This window comes from Salvelinus alpinus, chromosome 5 (genome assembly GCF_045679555.1).
Source record: "Salvelinus alpinus chromosome 5, SLU_Salpinus.1, whole genome shotgun sequence".
NCBI lineage: Eukaryota > Metazoa > Chordata > Actinopteri > Salmoniformes > Salmonidae > Salvelinus > Salvelinus alpinus.
Window position 1 is genome coordinate 39,102,757 of NC_092090.1, and position 23,743 is coordinate 39,126,499.

The window sequence follows — 23,743 nt, forward strand, 5'->3', positions numbered from 1 at the left end:
TATCTGCACGAACCCAGTCTTCACTATGAGTCATCAATACCTCAATTGTCGTAAATCATTTATTTACTAACTAAGTAATTCACAGAACTGCATAACAAACAGTAGATATGATTACAAGGAAATTATAGGGGAATGTGCCCTAGTGGGCTAAACCGGCATGGTTTAGCCCACTATAACAATTGAAATGCTAATCCTTTGCACATGAACGCTCACTCATTCGGGAATAATTGCAATCAATATATATATTGACACTCAGTTTATCACATGATCTCTGTTGGAATCGTTCTCTTTCTGTTGGAAGTTCATCCGCCCGTCTTTCGTGGTTATAATGGGTACTTCAGAAATGTTGTATTAGAATAGATAGAATAGAATAGATGTTTCGGTGGTTGTCGGTCTTCGCGTTCAATGATACCGAATTCCTAGCTGCAGACTAGTAATTAATATCAAAGACTTGTTCTTATTCTGTCAATATCGATAGTCTAAGAGTTTAACCACGTGGGATGGTTAAAAGATTCAGCAATCTACTTAAACCTTATTTCCCTCTGTGATAGAGGTACTGGTCTGGTCTCAACCCTTAGCCCTCTCGTAATTGAGGTAAGCTCGGTCTGAAGTGGGAAAACCCAGGTGGGGGTTTTATTCGGAACATAGAAAAGGGCTGTCCCATGACGCCAGGTCCTGTCTGTGCCCCTGGGGGCGTGCCAATGACAGAAATACAAGTCTCTCACATTAACATCATGACATAGCATCACAATTTCACAAATAGTTTCATCTTTACTCATTCATTTTATACAACAATTAGATGTAAGCCTCATAACTGAGACTGTTGTATAAACAGGATTATGGTACTGTGGCGGTATTGTCTCTCATGAGTTTCACAAAATTGTACCAAACGGACCAGTTCGTAGCTGGATTCTTCACCGATCTTTTATACCTTCTCCAGAACAAGAAAATTGTTCGGTTGTCAAGTTCTGTGAGGTGGAAGAAATTCCTTTGTTCTCTCTATGAAACTCACTCTCTCTCTATACTCTGGCCATGAGGAGAGGATCTCTAGGAATTTACGACCTCTCTGACCACAGCAGCCTGGGTGTAGGAGACAGAGAGAGGGGGATTGTGCAGAGGTAGGGGGATGGTGCTCGCTGTGTCCAAAGAGGGCAACGTCATGACAGCTGTAACGTAACAAAATGTGGAAAAAGTCAAGGGGTCTGACTACTTTCCGAATGCACTGTATTATAAGTATGGAAACCTATACATAATTATTTTCACAATTTTGAGATGAAGAATTTTAACACAGCGAAAATAACTATACAATTAATATCCAAGATGGCCGCCATAATTCAATAAAGCAACTATAGTAGTCAGCCTTGAGAGCAACGTAGGTTATTAAATCATGTAACAACTATAAAAACAGACATTAACACGTGTATTTTTTTTATTCTAATGGACCCAGTTGAAAATTCAAGATGGCAGATTTTTCAAGATGGCCGCCATTGAAACTTTAAAAGAGAGTAAAGGAGGCCACCCTTGCAGTGGAGGTTTCAGTGAGGAGGCACGCAAATGGATCCAGTGCAGTGCCCGTGATGAGGGCTTTATAAGTGAAATCACGGCATCGAAGACTGTACACTATGTGCGTGTATGTACAACAAAATAACAAACAGGACATAGACTGGACAGGTAACATAAACTGGGGGAAAACTGAAAGTACATTTAAACATAGTAGCTCAAAAATTTGACCAGGCCTCAATCATGCCTGTAGACTGCTAGCATGGCACCGTACCTCTCTCTGGCCTAGACAGAAATGTCAAACATGGCATTCACCTGGACCATACCATTCTTAGCCAATCAGAAATCACTTGTAGAATTAACTTTAAAAAAGGCATGAAATACACAATAAACATATTCCAGCAATAATCAACCATTCCTAAATACATATACACTTCAATCATAGTGTTTCAACAAGCATGAAGCATATATCACTAAATACATGTGCATTTCATTCAGATAGGTCCGGCCGACCATATAAGTAGGTCCGGACAGATAGGTCATGCCAGATAGGTCCTTTTGGATAAGTAAGTCCAGCCAGAAAGGTCCGGTTGGCCGGCCAGCCGGACGGCCAGATAGGTCAGGGTGACCAGATAGGTAGGTCCGGCCAGATAGATCAGGCTGGCTAGATAGGTCATGCCGGTCAGATAAGTAGGTTCGGCTGGCCGGCCAGATAGGTAGGCCAAGTTGGCCGGCAGGCCAGATAGGTATGTTCGGCCGACCGGCCAGCCAGATAGATCCGGCTGACCAGATAGGTAGGTTTGTCCGGACGGCTATTTCAGCACCCATTGCTGACAGGCGTATAAAATCGAGCACACAGTCATGCAATGTCCATAGACAAACATTGGCAGTAGAAAGACTTTCAACGTGGCACCGTCATAGGAAAGTCAGTTCATAAAATGTCTACCCTACTAGAGCTTCCCCAGTCAACTGTAATTGCTGTTATCGTGAAGAGGAGCGACAACAGCTCAGCTGCGAAGTGGTAGGCCACCCAAGCTCACAGAATGGGACCGCCGAGTGCTGAAGCTCGTAGCGAGTAAAAATAGTCTGTCCTCGTTTGCAACACTCACTACCGAGTTCCAAACTGCCTCTGGAAGCAACGTCAACACAAGATCTGTTCGTCAGGAGCTTCATGAAACAGATTTCCATGGCCGAGCAGCCGAACACAAGGCAAAGATCACCATGCGCAATGCCAAGCGTCGGCTGAAGTGGTGTAAAGCTCGTCGCCATTGGACTCTGGAGCAGTGGAAATGTGCTCTCTGGAGTGATGAATCATGCTTCACCATCTGGTAGTCCAACGGACAAATCTTGGTTTGACGGACGCCAAGAAAACGCTACCTGCCCCTATGCATAGTGCCAAATGTAAAGTTTTGCGGAGGAGGGATAATGGTCTGGGGCTGTTTGTCATGGTTCGGGATAGGCCCCTTACTTCCAGTGAAGGTCAATCTTAACGCAACAGCATACAATGACATTCTAGACGATTCTGTGCTTCCAACTTTGTGGCAACAGTTTGGGGAAGGCCCTTTCCTGTTTCAGCATGACAATGCCACCAGGCACAAAACGAGGTCCATTTAGAAATGGTTTGTCGAGATCGGTGTGAAATAACTTTTTTAAATAGTTTTTATTTAACCTTTATTTAATTAGGCAAGTCAGTTAAGAACAAATTCTTATTTACAATGATGGCCTAAACTTGACTGGACTGCACAGAGCCCTGACCTAAACCCCATCGAACACCTTTGGGATGAATTGGAACGCTGACTGCGAGCTAGGCCTAATTGCCTAACATCAGTGCCCGACCTCACGAGTGCACTTGTGGCTGAATGGAAGCAAGTCCCCAAAGCAATGTCCAACATGCATTGAAAAGCCTTCCCAGAAGAGTGGAGGCTGTTGTAGCAGCAAAGGGGGGGACAAACTCCATATTACTGCCCATGATTTAGGAATGATATGTTTGATGAGTAGGTGTCCACATACTTTTGGCCACGTAGTGTATGCAGGGACAGCTAGTAGAGCTTAATTGCAAATCACATGTTCATCATCATAAAGGCTGGAGTGAACTGTATGGAACAGTATCAGATGGAAACATAAATAATACAAAAATAATTTATGTCCATTAGACATATTAATATGCAAATAGTATTGTCTTAGTGCCTTCAGAAAGTATTCACACCCATTGTCTTTTCCAGAGTTTGTTGTGTTACAGCCTGAATTTAAAATGAATTAAATAGAGATGTTGTGTCACTGGCCTACACACAGTGGCCCATAATGTCAAAGTGGATTTTTTTTTAAACGAATTAATAAAAAATGAAAAGTTGAAATGTCTTCAGTCAATAATTATTCAACCCCTTTGCTATGGCTAGCCTAAATAAGTTCAGGAGTAAAAACAAGCCGCATAATAAGTTGCATGGACTCACTCTGTGTGCAATAATATAGTTTAACATGATTTTTGAATGACTACCTCGTCTCTGTAACCCACACACACACAATTATCTGTAAGGTCCCTCAGTCGAGCAGTGAATTTCAAACACTGATTCAACCACAAAGACCAGGGAGGTTTCCAATGCCTCGCAAAGAATGGCACCTATTGGTAGATGGGTAAAATAAAAAAGCAGACAATGAATATCCATTTGAGCATGGTGAAGTTATTAATTACACTTTGGATGGTGTATCACTGTCACGCCTTGACCTTAGAGATCCTTTTAATTCTCTATTTGGTTAGGTCAGGGTGTGACTAGGGTGGGCACGGTTGTCTCCACCAAGTCTGTCCCCAAACAATTTGATTTGCTGGTTTTAAGTATTAAACTTTCAAATAGCTCTTTGTTGACTGTTGCTAGGTACTATCGTCCTCCATCAGCACCGGCCTGTACCCTACCTGCCCTAAGCTCTCTCCTGGCCCCTTACACTAAGTCTGAATTTGTCTTGCTAGGTGACCTAAAGTGGGACATGCTTAAACCACCTGACCAAGTCCTAAAGCAATGGGACTCCCTAAATCTTTCTTAGATCATCACCAATCCCACAAGGTATGACTCCAAACACCCAGAAAAGGCTACTCTTCTTGATGTTATCCTCACAAATAATCCTGATAGGTATCAGTCTGGTGTTTTCTGTAATGACCTTAGTGATCACTGTTTTACAGCCTGTGTTTGTAATGGCTGCTCAGTGAAACGACCTGTCTTGATTTGTCATAGACGCTTGCTAAAAAACTTTAATGAGCAAGCCTTCCTTCATGAACTGGCCTCTGTAAAATGGTATAGAATCAGCTTGATCTGTCACGCTGGTATAAAGGATTTGGAGACAGGCGCAGGAATACACAATAGGGTTTTTTAATACACCCAAAACAAACACGTATACAAAACACTGAGCTGTACCCAAACAAAAGAGCGAGGGTAAACCTCATTGAACGATACGGGACGATACCGTAATACACAATATATAAAGCACGCAACATAACAGCTGCACCAACGCATAGGTACTCACACGACCAACGGACATGGGAACAATAATCACACAGGACAATGGTGAACAAAGGGCACACTTATACAATTACTAATCAAAGGGAATAGGGACCAGGTGTGCGTAATGACAGTTCCGGAGGGATCCGTGACATGATCCCCTCTGTCGAAGACGCTTGGACCTTCTTTTTCCCCCGATTATTTTCAGTGGTATTGTTAAAACTTCTTGTCAATAGGGGGGCGCTATTTTCACTTTGGAAAAAATCGTGCCCAATTTAAACGGCCTCGTACTCTTTTCTAGATCATACAATATGCATATTAGTATTACTATTGGATAGAAAACACTCTCAAGTTTTTAAAACTATTTGAATTATATCTGTGAGTGAAACAGAACTCATTTGGCAGCAAACTTCCAGACAGGAAGTGAAAAATCTGAAAACGAGGCTCTGTTCCAGGGCCTGCCTATTCAATTGCCTTATATTTATCGATATGCATGCACTGCATACGCCTTCCACTAGATGTCAACAGGCAGTGGAAGGTGGAATGGGGTGTCTAGCTTGATCTGAGGTCGAACAAGAGCTCTTGGAATGACGTGTCCAGAATTTCCTTTGTCTACCAAGGCGCGGGAAGCACCTCCATATTGTCTTATGATAGGCGTTCGGTATACACGGCTAATATCTCCGGCTCTGATTTTATTTGATACATGTGATAATAACATCGTAAAGCAGTTTTTTTCAACCGAGTTCTATCAGTTTATTCAACGTTTATTTGGACTTTTGGGGATTTCCGTTTTTTGCGTCGAGAGAATATGGGAACGTTATTAACCTTGGCTAGCCTTGTGGAGCGAATTCGACAGAAGAAAATGACATTCTAAAACCAAACAACAATTTATTCTGGACCTAGGACTCCTTGTACAAGATTCTGATGGAAGCTCAGCAAAAGTAAGAACAATTTATGATGTTATTTCGTATTTCTGTGGAAAATGTTATTTCTATTCTCTGCCGTTTTGGCGGGCGCTGTCTCGCAATAACGCAAGCTGTTTGTTATGGTAAAGTTATTTTTAAAAATCTAACACGGCGGTTGCATTAAGAACCAGTGTATCTTTCATTTGCTGTCCAACATGTATTTTTTAGTAAAGTTTATGATGAGTTCTTTGGTCAGATTAGGTGAGTGTCCAAAATATCTCCGGAGATTCTGGGGAAATGTTGCTACATTTTCACAATGTATAACCACGGTTTGCAGCTCTAAATATGCACATTTTCAAACAAAACATAAGTGTATTGTATAACCTGATGTTATAAGACTGTCATCTGATGAAGTTGTCCAAGGTTAGTGATTCATTTTATATCTTTTGCTGGTTTTTGTGATAGCTACCTTTTGCTGCTAATAAATGCATTTGTGTGTTTGGCTATTGTGGTAAGCTAATATAATGCTATATTGTGTTTTCGCTGTAAAACACTTAAAAAATCGGAAATATTGGCTGGATTCACAAGATGTTTATCTTTTATTTGCTGTACACCATGTATTTTTCATAAATGTTTTATGATGAGTATTTAGGTATTTCACGTTGCTCTCTGTAATTATTCTGGCTGCTTTGGTGATATTTGTGATGGTAGCTGCAATGTAAAACTATGATTTATACCTCAAATATGCACATTTTCGAACAAAACATAAATTTATTGTATAACATGTTATAAGACTGTCATCTGATGAAGTTGTTTCTTGGTTAGTGACTAATTATATCTATATTTGGTCGGTTTTGTGATAGCTACCTATGCGGTAGAAACATGGTGAAAATATGCGGTTGAGTCTTTGGCTATTGTGGTTAGCTGGGGCGGCAGGGTAGCCTAGTGGTTAGAGCGTTGGACTAGTAACCGAAAGGTTGCAAGTTCAAATCCCCGAGCTGACAAGGTACAAATCTGTCGTTCTGCCCCTTAACAGGCAGTTAACCCACTGTTCCTAGACCGTCATTGAAAATAAGAATTTGTTCTTAACTGACTTGCCTAGTTAAATAAAGGTAAAATTAAAAATAAAAATAAATAGCTAATAGAAATACATATTGTGTTTTCGCTGTAAAACATTTAAAAAATCGGAAATGATTGCTGGATTCACAAGATGTTTATCTTTCATTTGCTGTATTGGACTTGTGATTTCATGATATTTATATGCTATTATTTACTTGTGGCGCTATGCTAGGCTATGCTAGTCAGCTTTTACTGATGAGGATGCTCCCGGATCCGGGATGGGTGTTAAGTAAAGGTTAACAAACCTGCCCCCAAAGAAAATGAGAATTAAAAACAAGTTCAGCCCCTGGTTTGACCGTGATCTCGCAGAGTTACTCCACCTCAAGAATTGCATTTGGAGAAAGGCTCGGCACACGCATACTCATGCTGACCGGCTCTCGTTCAGGCAAATGAGAAATAAGTGCACTCAGGCGATCCGGAAGGCCAAAGTTAGTTGCTTTAAGGAGCAGTTCTCTCCTGGAGAATAAACCCTCCTCCTCACAGCTGCCCATGTCCCTTAAACTTGATGATGTGGTCGTTCCTGACAAGAAGCACATGGCTGAGCTCTTTAATCACCACTTCATTAAGTCAGGATTCCTATTTGACTCAGCCATGCCTCCTTGCCTGTCCAACATTTCCTCATCTCCCACGCCTTCTAATGCGACTATCTCCAATGCTTCTCCCTGTTTTTTTCACCTGCCCCGCAACAACGTTTCTCCCTGCTGGCAGTCACTGAGTCCGAGGTGCTAAAGGAGCTCCTGAAACTTGACCCCAAAGAAACATCTGGGTCAGATGGTTTAGACCCTTTCTTCTTTAAGGTTGCTGCCCCTATCATCGCCAAGGCTATCTCCAACCTTTTTAACCTGTCTCTCCTTTCTTGGGAGGTTCCCATTGCTTGTAAGGCAGCCACATTTCTGCCTTCATTTAAAGAGGGAGATCAAGCTGATCCTAACTGTTATAGGCCTATTTCTATTTGTCCTGTTTATCAAAAGTTTTGGAAAAACTTGTCAATAATCAATTGACTGGCTTTCTCTCAGAGTGCAGAGTATAAAGTCAGAAAACCTGCTGTCTCAGCCACTGCTTGTCACCAAGGGAGTACCCCAAGGCTCAATCCTACGCCCCACGCTCTTCTCAATTTCCATCAACAACATAGCTCAGGCAGTAGGAAGCTCTCTCCTCCATTTATATGCAGATGATACAGTCTTATACTCAGCTGGCCCCTCCCCGGATTTTCGATTAAATGTCTTACAACAAAGCTTTCTAAGTGTCCAACAAGCTTTCTCTACCCTTAGCCTTGTTCTGAACACCTCAAAAACAAAGGTCATGTGGTTTGGTAAGACGAATGACCCTCTCCCCACAGGTGATTACTACCTCTGAGGGTTTAGAGCGTGAGGTAGTCACCTCATACAATTACTTGGGAGTATGGCTAGACAGTACATTGTCCTTCTCTCAGCACATATCAAAGCTGCAGGCTAAAGTTAAATCTAGACTTGGTTCCTCTATTGTAATCACTCCTCTTTCACCCCAGCTGCCAAACTAACACTGATTCAGAAGACCATCCTACCCATGCTAGATTATGGAGACATCATTTAAAGATCGGCAGGTAAGGGTGCTCTCGAGCGGCTAGATGTTCTTAACCATTCGGCCATCAGATTTGCCACCAATGCTCCTTATAGGACACATCACTGCACTCTATACTCCTCTGTAAACTGGTCATCTCTGTATACCCGTCGCAAGACCCACTGGTTGATGCTTATTTCTAAAACCATATTAGGCCTCACTCCCCCCTATCGGAGATATCTACTGCAGCTCTCATCCTCCACATACAGTACAACACTCGTTCTGCCAGTCACATTCTGTTAAAGGTTTGCAAAGCACACACATCCCTGGGTCGCTCGTCTTTTCAGTTCGCTGCATCTAACGACTGGAATCAATCATAGACACTCTTACTGACAGTTGTGGCTGCTTTGCATGATGTATTGTTGTCTCTACCTTCTTGCCCTTTGTGCTGTTGTCTGTGCCCAATGTTTGTATCATGTTTTTGTGCTGCAACCATGTTGTGTTGCTACCATGTTCTTGTCATATGTTGCTGCCTTGCTATGTTGTTGTCTTAGGTCTCTCTTTATGTAGTGTTGTCGTGATGTGTGTTTTGTCCTATATTTTTATATATATATATATATATATATATATATATTTTTTTTTTTTAATCCCCGCCCTCGCAGGAGGCCTTTTGCCATTTGGTAGGCCATCATTGTATATAAGAATTTGTTCTTAACTGACTTGCTTTGTTAAATAAAAACAATTACAAAATCAATACACCCAGTCAATACAAATGTCACGACTTCTACCGAAGTCGATGCCTCTCCTTGTTCGGGCGGTGCTCGGCGGTCGACGTCACCGGTCTTCTAGCCATCATTAATCAATTTTTCATTTTCCATTGGTTTTGTCTTCCTACACACCTGGTTTCAATCCCATTCATTATCCTGTTGTGTATTTAACCCTCTGTTTCCCCACATGTCCTTGTCAGAGATTGTTTGTTTGGTCATGATCGTGTAGTTTGTATTGGTGCGCGTCGGGTCCTCGTACCCGCTTTGATTATGTATTATGGTTTTGGAGCTGTGTTTTTAAGTTATTAAACTACTCCATTATACCAAGTTTGATTCTCCTGCGCCTGACTTCCCTGCCACCTATACACACGTCGTTGACAACAAAGATACAGGTGTCCTTAACTCAGTTGCCAAGGAGGAAGGAAACCGCTCAGGGATTTCATCATGAGGCCAATGGTGAGGCCAATGGCTGGGATAGGAGAAAACAAAGGATGGATCAACAGTCACACCCTGATCTCTTTCACCTGTCTTTGTGCTTGTCTCCAACCCCATCCAGGTGTCGCACATCTTCCCCATGTGTTCTCTGTTTGTCTGCTGCCAGTTTTTGTTTGGTCAAGCCTACCAGCATTTTTCCCGTGCTCCTGTTTTTCTCTAGTTCCTGTTTTATAGTTTTGACTGTTCTGCCAGCCCTGAGCCTGCCTGCCGTTCTGTACCTTTCGGACTCTGCTCTGGATTACTGACCTCTGCCTGCCTTGACCTGTCGTTTGCCTGCCCTGCTGTTTAGTAAGAAGCTTTTGTTACTTCAAAACTGTCTGCATCTGGGTCTTCTCCTGAGCCTTGATATCAACAACATTGTAGTTACTCCACAATACTAACCTAATTGAAATTATGAAAAGAAGCAAGCCTGTACAGAATAAAAATATTCAAAATCATGCATCTTGCTTGCAAAAAGCCACTAAAGTAAAACTACAAAAAATGTGGCAAAGAAATTAACTTTATGTCCTGAATACAAGTGTTATATTTGGGGAAAATCCAGCGCAACACATCACTGAGTAACATTCTTTGTATTTTCAAGCATGTTGGTGGCTGCATCATGTTATGGGTATGTTTGTAATCAGTAAGGACAAGGGATTTTTTTCAGGATAAAAACAAACGGAATAGAACTAAGCACAGGCAAAATCCTAGAGGAAAACCTGTTTCAGTCTGCTTTCCAGCAGATACTGGGAGACAAATTCACCTTTCAGCAGGACAATAACCTGAAACACAAGGCCAAATATACACTGGAGTGACTGGCCTAGTTACAGTTTCGACCTAGTTAATCTTGTAAATCTATGGCAAAACTTTAAAAGGGCTGTCTAGCAATGACCAACAACCCACTTGACAGAGCTTGAAGAATTTAAAAAATAATGTGTGAATATTGTACAATCCAGGTGTCCAAAGCTCTTAGAGGCTTACCCAGAAAGACTCACAGCTGTAATCGCTGTCAAAGGTGATTCTAACATGTATTGACTCAGGGGTATGAATACTTATGTAAATTAGATTTATGTTTTTCATTTTCAATAAATGTCATTATGGGGCATTGTGTGTAGCAAATTTTTTTTAAATTTCAGGCTCTAACAACAAAATGTGGAACATGTCAAGGGGTATGAATACTTTCTGAAGGAGCGAAACTGAAATAGCCCATTTAAAAAAATGTATCAATGAATGGGTCACATAAGAAATTGAATTATTTTTCATGGCTGTTTAGTACTGAGGGTAAGAGAATACTACTGTGCCCCACAGAGTTCTACGACTATCTTTTTGTTTTTATTGTATTTTTATTTTGAAAACATTTCATAACGTTGATTGTCAGAAAACAGTGCAAGAAGACATTTCTCTTCAAGCACACGCATCCAATTCGCTGTCTATCAATGCAACTATCAACACAGGACTGTGATATGAGGGCTTGAGCCGAAACGAGGGGCAGAATTGAGGGGCGGAAACAAGGGGCAGGAAATCATTACAGGGGAAGCTCTCCTGATGGATGAAGCATCTGAAAGTTGTCTTTCTTCATATTTGACAGTCAACAGTCCATTAATTTGGACAAAGTTTTCTGAATAACATAACTACTACATATTCACCATCTGCAACACTGTAAAAAACGCTTCACTAATCACTACAGGGAAAACTGGGCAGCGCCTCTGGAATTTAATTTGTTAGCTAAGCTGCTAGCTCTGAGTTTCATGGCGGCAGTTTAACGGGGACAGTACATTTTCTATCTGAAATCTGCAGAATATTAAGCATGACTGTGGGTGAATATATGTACATACAAAGTAAAAATCTACAATTCAATAATATCTCACCCGACGATCAGGAACTTCAAATTCCATGGTGTATATTCAACTTCTGTTTAAATTGCAACAGAAAAATGTCCTTAAAAGATTGGCGAATCGGGGTGATAGGAATAGGAAGCTGGACTTCCGTAGATTCAAATGACATGTAGATCAAGTTGATGATGATTTGTCCAAACCGCAGAAACAAGAAACTAGAAACGCATCTCCAAGTTGTAAAATTAGTAGAGAACGACGATGCTGAACGCGGCATGTACTAGCTCAAGTTACAATGAAATAATGCATTTCCAGTAACAGCATGGTCAAATACAAGTTAACAAAGATAATACCAACACAATTATGAACACTGCTGTGTATTGTAATGTCATGATAGTGAGAAAATTGTTTTTAACATTGATTAAGTAGTATCCTCTTGAGTGAAGTTGTATTTTCCTGCGTTCTAAGAGCAGTGTATGAACTACATATATATATATTTATTTTTTGTGGCCTCTTGGGCCCCCCACAGGCCTCGGCTAAGGGGCTTTAGCCCCGGTAAGCCCTTGCATTAAACCGGCCCTGGCCCTCAAGCCAGTCCGCGTGCTGCACTATTGTCAATCCACCCCGTGAGCGAATCACTTCACCCCATCTTTCAAACCGAAAGCTGTATCACTTCGCATCAAGACAGCGAGAGAAATAAATCTAACAATTTCCTCAACCGCCGCCGACATGTCATCCACCAGCGAGAGCAGGTACGATAAATAAACAACTACATGATATTATGCTCGGTCAGAAGGAACAAACCTTCATCTATCACCTCATAAACTTGTTTCGCCTATTCGAATTAACCATTAACTCGGGCATAACCAGATCATTGCCATAGTAACGGCGATCATTCCTGGTAGAGAATTTGAGATTGCAGTGAGAAAGCGCAAGAGTTATGTGGCGGCAGTAGCTCTCGTTTCTGATAACGCCCCCGGTCAAAGTGACAGGTAGATAGCCAAAACGTCCTTCCCATATGATTCAAGGTGGATGGAATGAAATAGACTACAGATAGCCAGTTTGAATTCGATGAGAGCTTGCCTATATTGCACACAATAAAACAACGCTGCAGCCAAAACACTGCAGGCTATGCGGGCACAAGATTAGGCTATAAACCTATTCTCTTAGAAAAAGGGTTTCAAATGTGTTCTTCGGGTGACCCAATAGGCAGTGGTGTAAAAATACTTAAATGTACTACTTAAGTTGTTTTTTGTGGTATCTGTACTTTACTATATATTTTTGCCAACTTTTACACCGCTACATTCTTAAAGAAAATAATGTAGGCAACTTTTTACTCCACACATTTCCCTGGCACCCAATGGTACTCAATGCATTTCGAATGCTTAGCAGGACAGGAAAATGGTCCAATTCTCACACACTTATCAAGAGAACACCCTGATCATCCCTACTGCTTCTGATCTGGCAGACTCACTAAACACAAATGCTTAATGTGTAAATGATGTCTGAGTGTTAGTGTGCCCCTGGCTATCCATAAATTAAAATAACAAGAAAATTATGCTGTCTGGTTTGCCTAATATAAGGAATGTGAAATAATTTATACTTTTACTTTTTATACCTACATATATTTTTGCAATTACATTTACTTTTGATACTTAAGTATATATATTTAAAAAAAAATACTTGTAGACTTTTACTAAAGTAATATTTTACTGGGTCATTTTCTATTAAGGTATATTTACTTTTATCCAAGTATGACAATTGGGTACTTTTTCCACCACTGTCCCTTGCTGGTTCCAGGTAAAACCCTTTTGGTTCCAGGTAGAACCATTTTGGGTTCCATGTAGAACCCTCTGTAGAAAGGGTTCTACCTGGAAGCCAAAACGGTTCTACCTGGAACCAACAAGGGTTCTCTTATGGGGACAGCTGAATAACCCTTTTAGGTTCTGGATAGCATGTTTCTTTCTTACAGTGTAGGCATGGGTTTCATTTAAGAGCTCTATACACCGAGATAGAGGAAGATCATTCACTTCTTATGGCTGCAGGGGAAGTATTGAGTAGCTTGGATGAAAGGTGCACAGAGGTGCCCATAGTAAACTGCCTGCTCCTCAGTACCAGTTGCTAATATATGCATATTATTATTTGTATTGGATAGAAAACACTCTGAAGTTTCTAAAACTGTTTGAATGATGTCTGTGAGTATAACAGAACTCATATGGCAGGCAGAAACCTGAGAAAAAATCCAAACAGGAAGTGGGAATTCTGAGGTTGGTAGATTTTCAACACAGCCCCTATTGAACAAACAGTGGGATATGGATGAGTTTGCACTTCCTATGGCTTCCACTAGATGTCAACAGTCTGTAGAACCTTGTCTGATGCCTCTACTGGGAAGTGGGGCCGAAGGAGACAGGAAATAGTCAGGTCTACCATGACCTGGCCATGCTCTGACCATGCGCGTTCACATGAGAGGGAGCTCTGTTCCATCGCATATCTGAAGTCAATGTAATTCTCCGGTTGGAACGTTACTGAAGATTTATGTTTAAAACAATCTAAAGATTGATTCAATACATCGTTTGACATGTTTCTACTGACTGTTACGGAACTTTTTGACATTTCGTCAGCTTTTAGTGAATGCGCTTTCTGACTTTGGATTTGTTTACCAAACACGCTAACAAAAATAGCTATTTGGACATAAATGATGGACATTACCGAACAAAACAAACATTTCTTGTGGGAGTCCTGGGAGTGCATTCCGACGAAGATCAGCAAAGGTAAGTGACGATTTATAATGCTTTTTATGAGTTTTGTTGACTGCACAATTTGGCGGGTAACTGTATGGCTTCCTTTTGTGGCTGAATGCTGTTCTCAGATTATTGAATATTGTGCTTTTGCCGTAAAGCTTTTTGAAATCTGACACAGCGGTTGCATTAAGAACAAGTGTATCTTTAATTCTATGTAAAACATGTATCTTATGTCAAAGTTTATGATGAGTATTTATGTTATTTGACGTGGCTCTCTGCAATTTCTCCGGATATTTTGGAGGCATTTATGAACATGGCTCCAATGTAAACTGAGGTTTTTGAATATAAATATGAGCTTTATCGAACAAAACATATGTATTGTGTAACATGAAGTCCTATGAGTGTCATCTGATGAAGATCATCAAAGGTTAGTGATTTAATTTTATCTCTATTTCTGCTTTTTGTGACTCCCGTTTTTGGCTGGAAAAATGACTGTTTTTCTGTGATTTCTGCGGTGACCTAACATAATCGTTTGTGGTGCTTTCGCTGTAAAGCCTATTTGAAATTGGACACTTTGGCTGGATTAACAACAAGATTACCTTTAAAATGGTATAAGATACATGTATGTTTGAGGAATTTTAATTATTAGATTTCTGTTGTTTGAATTTGGCGCCCTGCACTTTCACTGGCTGTTGTCATATCATCCCGTTAAAACCTTTTCTCAATAGGGGGGCGCTATTTTCACTTTGTAAAAAATCGTGCCCAAATTAAACTGCCTCGTACTCTATTCTAGCTCGTACAATATGCATATTATTATTACTATTGGATAGAAAACACTCTCAAGGTTCTAAAACCGTTTGAATTATATCTGTGAGTAGAACATAACTCATTTTGCAGCAAACTTCCTGACAGGAAGTTAAAAATCTGAAATCGAGGCTCTGTTCCAGGGCCTTCCTATTAATTTGCCTGAAATCTATGGATATACATGTACTGCATACGCCTTCCACTAGATGTCAACAGGCAGTGAGAGGTGGAATGGGGTGTCTAGCTTGATCTGAGGCCGAACAAGAGCTTTTGGAATGACGTGTCTGGAAATTTCATTGTCTTCGAAGGCGCGAGAAGGAACCCCAGATTGCCTTCTGAAAAGCTTTCGGTATACACGTTAGATATCTCCGGCTCTGATTTTATTTGATAGATGTGATAAAAACATCATAAAGTCGTTTTTTTCAACCGAGTTGTATCAGTTTATTGAACGTAAATTGCGAGTTTTGGAATTTTCTTTTCTTTGCGTGAGGTGAAGTTGGGCACGTTTGCGCCACATGGCTAGCTATGGTTGCTAATTCGACAGGCGAAGAGGACATTCTAAAACCAAACAACGATTATTCTGGACCAAGGACTCCTTGTACAAGATTCTGATGGAAGCTCAGCAAAAGTAGGAACCATTTATGATGTTATTTCGTATTTCTGTGGAAAATGTTTAGTTCTATTATCCAGCGTTTTGGCGGGTGCTGTCTTGCTATAACGTAAGCTGTATGTCATACTAAAGTTATTTTTAAAAATCTAACACAGCGGTTGCATTAAGAACTAGTGTATCTTTCATTTGCTGTACAACATGTATTTTTTTGTAAAGTTTATGATGAGTTATTTGATTAGATTAGGTGACTGTCCAAAATATCTCCGGATAATTTTGTGCATTTTGACTACGTATTCACATTGTAAAACCACGATTTGTACCGCTAAATATGCACATTTTCGAACAAAACATATATGTATTGTGTAACATGATGTTATAGCACTGTCATCTGATGAAGTTTGTCAAGGTTAGTGAATAATTTTATATCTTTTGCTGTTTTTTTGCGATCGCTACCTTTGCGGTGAATGAATGCGGTTGTGTGGTTGGCTATTGTGGTAAGCTAATATAATGCTATATTGTGTTTTCGCTGTAAAACACTTAAAAAATCTGAAATATTGGCTGGATTCACAAGATGTTTATCTTTCATTTTCTGTACACCATGTATTTTTCATAAATGTTTTATGATGAGTATTTAGGTATTTCACGTTGCTCTCTGTAATTATTCCGGCTGCTTTGGTGATATTTTTTTATGGTAGCTGCAATGTAAAACTATGATTTATAACTCAAATATGCACATTTTCACTCACTCACTCACTCACACACTCACACACTCACACACACACAAGCGCGTTTATCCCTGCTGGCTGACGGGGCCAGAGGGATGGGGGTTTACTTATGCATCCTAACCCTCCAATCAGGCTTCAGGGGCCACTTGTTGGAAGTGCATGTGTGTGCATGCACACATTCACACATCACCACCCCTGCGTGTGTGTGTTGAGTATCGTATTTTGATGTGTATGTAAGGGACTGCTTGCTGTGCTCCAGTGGATTTGCTTATGGAGGCTTCTCAGCCTGTGATTCATCACCATCCTGCCAAGTTACCCTGCCCAGGGCCTGAGCTAAACGCTCCACTGCAGAAGTGTGACACAACTGCATTTACACACCCCAAATCCTTCCCTTTGCCCCTAACCCTTCACTGTTGTCTCTGTCTTTTTTTCTTCTCTCTGTCTCTCTATCTCTCTCCATCTCACAGGTACACCTATGAGCAGTACAAGGAGACAGCTGATTGGCTGCTGGAGCGTACGCAGCACATGCCCAAGGTGGCCATCTGTGGTTCTGGACTGGGAGGGCTGGCAGACTTACTGGAGAATAGTGTAGCCTTCCCTTATAAAGACATCCCTCACTTCCCTCAGAGCACAGGTACAGTATACACACACAACCTTGAAGACTTATCTCTGACACTGTGTTGTGAGTCTGTAGCTTAACATCTTCACCTCAAAGCACATGACTACATTGCATAATAAAGTTCTAAAGCCATGTCATCAACATTGGTCCCAGGTGACATCATTAATGAGGGATCATGGTGGGTAGATGGGGGGGGTAGCTGGGTTGTTTTCCTACTCAGACGTAAGCTCTGGGGGACAGAGCTTAATCAACCCTCAGGGGGTAGGGGAACTGGCCCTGCCACTGAGACACACAGGGAGAGGCCCACCTACTAAACACACACACCAAACTCCACCATACTGCACACCAGGTAGACTGGTCTGTTAGTGCTTTGACCTGCAACTGACCCCCTTTCCTCATCTGTCTCCCTTAATCCCATCCCATGCAGGGTAACATACGTGTGTGTGTTTGTGTGCAACACCTCGCCGGACCCAAATCTGGCAAGGAAGTTGGTGCATTTCAGTGTGAATGTGCCTGTGTACCACAAGCAGCCGGTGGCACCTTTAATTGTGGAGGACAGACTCATAGTAATGGCTGGAACGGAATGGCTGGAATGGAATGGTATCAAATACATCAAACACATGGTTTCCATGTTGTTGATACCATTCCATTCACTCCATTCCAGCCATTATTGTGAGCTTTCTTCCCCCCAGCAGCCTCCTGTGCTGTGCACGTGTCTCTCTGTCTCTCTGTTTGGGGAGCTGCAAGGGAAGGCCTGTGTTTGTATGCAGGGCAGGTTCCATTACTATGAGGGCTACAGCATTGCCATGGTTAGAATGCCTCTTCCGCTCTGAAACATAATGCAACGCACATACCATGCTGTGTATGCTATGCTTTCCATAAAAAGTATTTTGAAGACAAATTGCTGCAAAATAAAGACGTGCAATAAACATATGCAACTGATACTGTCTAAGCAGGACCTAAGCTTGTTACATAGTACTGTATTGGATTCTGCTGTGTCACTGTCCAACATGAAGCTCCTAGTGTCACGACTTCCGCTGTCACGACTTCCGCCGAAGTCGGCTCCTCTCCTTGTTTGGGCGGCGTTCGGCGGTCGACGTCACCGGCTTTCTAGCCATCGCCGCTCCATTTTTCATGTATCCATTTTTTTGTCTTGTTCCCTGCACACCTGGTTTTCATTCCAATGCATATGTATTTATTCCTCTGTTCCCCATCATGTCTTTGTGTAAGATTGTTTGTGTTACGTGTATTTTGATATTGTGGATATTGTTACGTGCATTACTTTTTGTCTGTGTTTTGGGTACATTATATGTTATTTTGTGCTGTCATTTTGACCGGAATAAAAGGTGCGCTTGTTCACTACACTCTGCTCTGCTGCACCTGACTTCGCCTCCGATACACACTCCTAACATCCGCCGAAGTTGGTCCCTCTCCTTGTTCGTTCGGCGGTCGAAGTCACCGACCTTCTAGCCATCGCTGATCCACTTTTCATTTTCCGTTGGTTTTGTCTTGTCTTCCATCACACCTGGTTCCAATTCCATAAATTACATGTTGTGTATTTAACCCTCTGTTCCCCCTCATGTCCTTGTCGGTAATTGTTTCTTGTAGTGCTTATGCACGGTATGCTGGTATTTACCGGGTTTTGTTTGACTCATTGTGTTGTTCTGTTGATGGTGGTTTATGGATATTAAACAACACCGTTGTAAATCAGTTTTCGCTCTCCTGCGCCTGACTTCTCTGCCGCCAGTATGCACCTCACTACACCTAGACTACTCTGACCACAGGGCTGGCAGATGACATTATAGTTGGGACAGCAGTGAGCTGCTGAGTCCTAAGTAAAGACAGCTGATTAATGTGATGATGCTCTCTGTCACTCTAAGACACTGTAATGATTTAGGCCACTCTGACTGCTGAAGTCATGTGTGTTTATATATACTGTATATTCTGTGTGTTGTGCAGGTGACATACCCGGTGCATGTGTTCATATATACTGTATATTCTGTGTGTTGTGCAGGTGACGTACCCGGTGCGTGTGTTTACTCTGCTTGGGGTGGAGACATTGTTAGTGACCAACACTGCAGGAGGACTGAGCCCTAAGTTCAATGTTAGTGACATCATGTTGATCGGAGACCACATCAATATGCCAGGCCTGGCCGGGTACAACCCTCTGAGGGGACACAACGATGACAGGTGAGACACCTAAACTTTGAGACAGTCAAACAGATGCCTTTGATCTTCAGTGAGCCACCCAAACACAGAGGCAAAATGACCATAAATGACACCCTATTCTATGGGGTTCTATCCTATGCACTTTCTACTGTATTGGGAATAGAGTGTCATTTGAGATTTGTCATGTTTGAGTCGGAACTAGCAATTCAAGTGCCTCTAAGCAGTCATCGCTAAGCCACTGATAATGAGATGTCGATAACCTAAGTGGAGTTATTACGATAATGAGTCATTTAGCTGTGATGAGCTCTTATTACCATCATTAGGTGCTTTGATTGTTGAAGGTATGTGTGGACTTTAAAAAAGTACACTTTGGCATGTGAGGTTTTGGGGTGTATGTTTGAGAGGGTTCATTCAGTGTGTGTGTTAACTCTAATGTTCTGTGTGTGTGTGTGTGTGTGTGGCAGAGAGCAAGATTCTGCTAAGCCTGGGGGCAGATGCTGTGGGTGATTACAAGACACTGATTTATGGTCAGCTTTCAGATCTGTGCCAAAGGGCAACTTGTACCTTCAGGGAGCACATCGGGCCTCTGATGTGTATACTGTCTTCTGACTGAGAAAATGGAGAAGGCTCTCCCCAAGAGCTCTTATCTGAAAGAGAGCAACGCGCCTCTAAATATTTGACTAGTTTGTGACTCACTGACGCCGGCCCTCGGTTAGAGGGGAATAAAGCAGCCCAAGAATGAACACACAGGAACTTTATTTAAACACACCGAGGAAGATGAATATGGGGATGCATATGGTAATGTACATGGGGATGAAAAGTTGGAGAGGTAGTGGATTTTGGACACGCACACCATCCCACAAGTCCAGAGATATTATTGAGTCCAGTTGTTGATGGGCAGAGACAGAGATGTCTGTCACTGCTTGAGGGATACTACAAGTTTTGTGCGACCTGTATAGTCAAGAGGATGGGCAAATGTCCGGCCCCCTACTTACCTCCCTAGCAACCAACCAAGGCACGTCTCACACAGGTCAGGGAGAGTTTGAGAGGCAGGTTTATGGTGCCCCCTAGACTCTCAGGCTCCAGTTGTGGGTGATGGGGAGTGGAGTGTGAAGCTCAGGGTTGTGAGGTGCTAATACCAGTCACTGGAATTTGTAATACTATCTAACCAATGACACAATCAATAAAACACAGACGCACACATACACACACACAGAGGTGCATGCAGCTAGAAACAAACTAACCGATGTTAATAACAGAAAACATCAGGTGCTCCTCTCTCTCAAACACACAACATCAGGTGACATCCCACTGGGCAAATACTGGCTGAATCAACAGTGTTTCCATGTAATTTTAATGTAACCAACATGGAATAGATGTTGAATTGACTTCTAGGCCCAGTGGGATATCTATGCTAATGGGGTCAGCTTCAGGGGTCACAGTTCAATTTATCTGAACTCTGAGTGTTGTCAGTTAGAGGGTAACAGGTTGACAGGGAGGAAGCTGTACATGTTATCCTTTGACATTACTCATTTTCTAGGTCTCCCCTTCCCCCGATCTTTCCCTTCCCCTCTTTATCCCCTGTCTTCACACACCCACACCCTCCTATATCACTTTCTCTCTCTCCCTCTGTCTCCCTCTGACCTCTCTCTTTTATCTCTGTCTTGCTCCCTGTCTCTCGCTCCCTCTCACTCAGGTATGAGTACAGTGCCAGAAGTGATAGTGGCTCGTCACAGTGGTCTGCGTGTGTTTGGCCTGTCTCTCATCACCAACCACGTGGTGTCAGAGTATGGCAGCCAGGACCGCGTCAACCATGAGGAGGTGCTGGAAATCACCCAGCGACGCAAAAACAGGACCTGCAGAAACTCATCATCAACCGCCTGGCCCGAATATAGATACACACACTATCTGATAGTTTTTATTGAACATCACTAAGGGCAGCTTGAATCCGAGAGGAACGAGTGTATCTGATTCCACACACTGTATCCAAATCAGTATTTGTGAGTTTAGATGTTTACAGCGCTACTTTACACACACCACTCTGTGAGAAACTCTGAGTTTACTTCTCCAGAGAGCCATGTTGATATGTGCAGATGTGTGTGACTGAGTTATTAATATGTGCCTGAGAGAGAGAGAGAGGACTTGGAATACAGTGTACTCAACTCCACCTTATTATTGTCCACAACTGATTATTCTTTCTTAAGTAATATCTTATTTTCTTGAAAAAGCTGACACTGATATTCCATTCAGTCCAAAGTCATTTTTGTAACTATCTTTGTAAAAATAAATGATTATATTATAGCACTGTTATCAGTTATAGTACTGACAGTATGGACAGTTTTAATTTATTAATATAAAAGTTTATTATTCTACTAACATAATGTATCTTTCTGCTTACTTGCTGTTCTTGCCTTGCTTATAACCCTGCGTCTCTTCTGAAAACTCTTGTGAAATTAAAGGCACCGTTCCGATCATGTGTCTACCTCTATGTTCAACTGCCTTTATATTCATCAATCTATTAATCAAATGGTTTGGGAAGTTAAACCAATATTGCTTCTCTGATCATGCTACATCGAAAGAGAGGGAATGGAGGAAGAGTGGGAATGGAGAGATGCTAGAATAAGTCTCATTAATCCAAACAGGTGTTGGATGTTGTGGTGAAACTACAGAAGACAAGAAAGGTATCATCATCAATAACATGGATCAATAACCAAATGGAGAGAGGGATGGAGTTAGAAGGATAGTGAGGGACTAGAGAGAAATGATGAAGGGAGAAAAGGAGAGTTTTTCAGCTGCATAGAGGGGATGACTGGGGCAGGATCTACAGTAAGCAAAATGAACCTCTTGGTTTAGAATGAACTCCCTGAACACCCATCCTAAACACACACATGCCTAATGGACACACACACGTCATGCATACTCTCATCCCACATAGCTCTACCTCAACTATGGTGTTTTTTTTGTTTATCCATTTCAGAAATGAAATTAAAATGGTCTGAAAAGCCTCTTAAACACCTGCCAACATCTTTATGCCCCCTCCCTCCACCATGTCCCCTATTGTGTTAAAATGTGCACATGATCTTTTATTAATATCTGTCACATTCTAGCCATTAATGCTAAATATACAGATTAAGTTTTTTTTTTATGACATTACCCAGATTGAAAAATGACTTTCAAATGATCCATGGGGGGTGCAGTGAGAGTGGCATGCTAAAATAATACCCTCACATTCTTATCAGCAGATGTCCCCTTTTAAATGTAATGGCCTTTCTGAAGACCGGATGGTTAAATAAAGGGAGTAGGTCTGAGGGTCACTGTACAGTATGTGTGTTTGAGTCACTGTGTGTGTGGGTGCGTGCATACATGTGTGTGGGGACATTTTTGTGTTCAGGTGTATATTCACGTGAGAGCTGATCAGTGGTCCATCTACTCTAATTACTACACCCTACTCTCTCTTCTAATCTCTCTATCGCTCCCTCTCCCCCTCTCTCTCTCCTCTCCCCTATCTCCCCCCCCTCTCTCCTCTCCCCCTCTCTCTCCTCTCCCCCTCTCTCTGTCCTCCCCCCTCTCTCTCCTCTCCCCCCCCCCTCTCTCCTCTCCCCCTCTCTCTCCTCTCCCCAGAGAGATCAGAGCAGAGGGAAACACTCCTATATACACTGTCTGTAATTATTATTCATACAGTATAGATTTCACAACAGGGGTACACACACACACACACACACACACACACACACACACACACACACACACACACACACACACACACACACACACACACACACACACACACACACACACACACACACACACACACACACACACACTCATTCCCCACTCCCATTGCTTACTTAATTTCTATCTAATCAACACACATCACTGCTACGTGGAGATAAAATGCTTTTCTCTCTCCCTTTCCCCCTTCAAATTTCTCTCTCTCTCTCTCTCTCTCTCTCTCTCTCTCTCTCTCTCTCACACACACACACACACACACACACACACACACACACACACACACACACACACACACACACACACACACACACACACACACACACACACACACACACACACACACACACACACACACACACACACACACACACACCCCTTCAAGCTTTATCAAAGCTGCTGGAGCCCCAAATAGAAAGAATGGGAGAAAAGTGAGAAGAAAATAGATAAAGGAGGAGTGGGGATATCCCCCATACCAGAGCCTAAAGAGGCTTTATCATATGGCAGTACAATATAGTTGTCCTACTGGGTGATATGATTTATGCCAGCTATGGGGTTGATTGGCCAAGGAGTCTAAGGAGAAACTTAAATCTAAATAGACCCTATAGAAGAGCTGGGCTTACTGCGAGGGAGATGAGGCAGTGAGAGAGGGATGCATGGATGGATGGGGGGAGAAAATAGGAGTAAATTAAGAATGGTGAGAGGGGGGATAGTACAGTCTT

General features: G+C 42.0%; 1 protein-coding gene across 1 annotated transcript; it reads left to right on the forward strand.

Moving 5' to 3' along the window:
- Nucleotides 1-12,224: 12,224 nt before the first annotated feature.
- Nucleotides 12,225-19,250, forward strand: LOC139576105 (purine nucleoside phosphorylase-like). The gene is made up of 3 exons (XM_071401786.1): nt 12,225-12,376; nt 16,972-17,138; nt 19,138-19,250. The coding sequence occupies exons 1-3, from the start codon at nt 12,354-12,356 to the stop codon at nt 19,218-19,220; spliced, it is 273 nt and encodes a 90-aa protein (XP_071257887.1). The 5' UTR covers nt 12,225-12,353; the 3' UTR covers nt 19,221-19,250.
- The last annotated feature ends 4,493 nt before the right edge of the window (nt 19,251-23,743 follow it).

What these genes read in the sequence shown, in the direction of transcription:
- LOC139576105 (XM_071401786.1), top strand. Translation starts at nt 12,354, where the DNA reads ATGTCATCCACCAGCGAGAGCAG. An exon ending in TCATCCACCAGCGAGAGCAG is followed by an intron (nt 12,377 to 16,971) that starts GTACGATAAATA and finishes TCCATCTCACAG; the next exon opens with GTACACCTATGAGCAGTACA. An exon ending in TCACTTCCCTCAGAGCACAG is followed by an intron (nt 17,139 to 19,137) that starts GTACAGTATACA and finishes TGTGTTGTGCAG; the next exon opens with GTGACGTACCCGGTGCGTGT.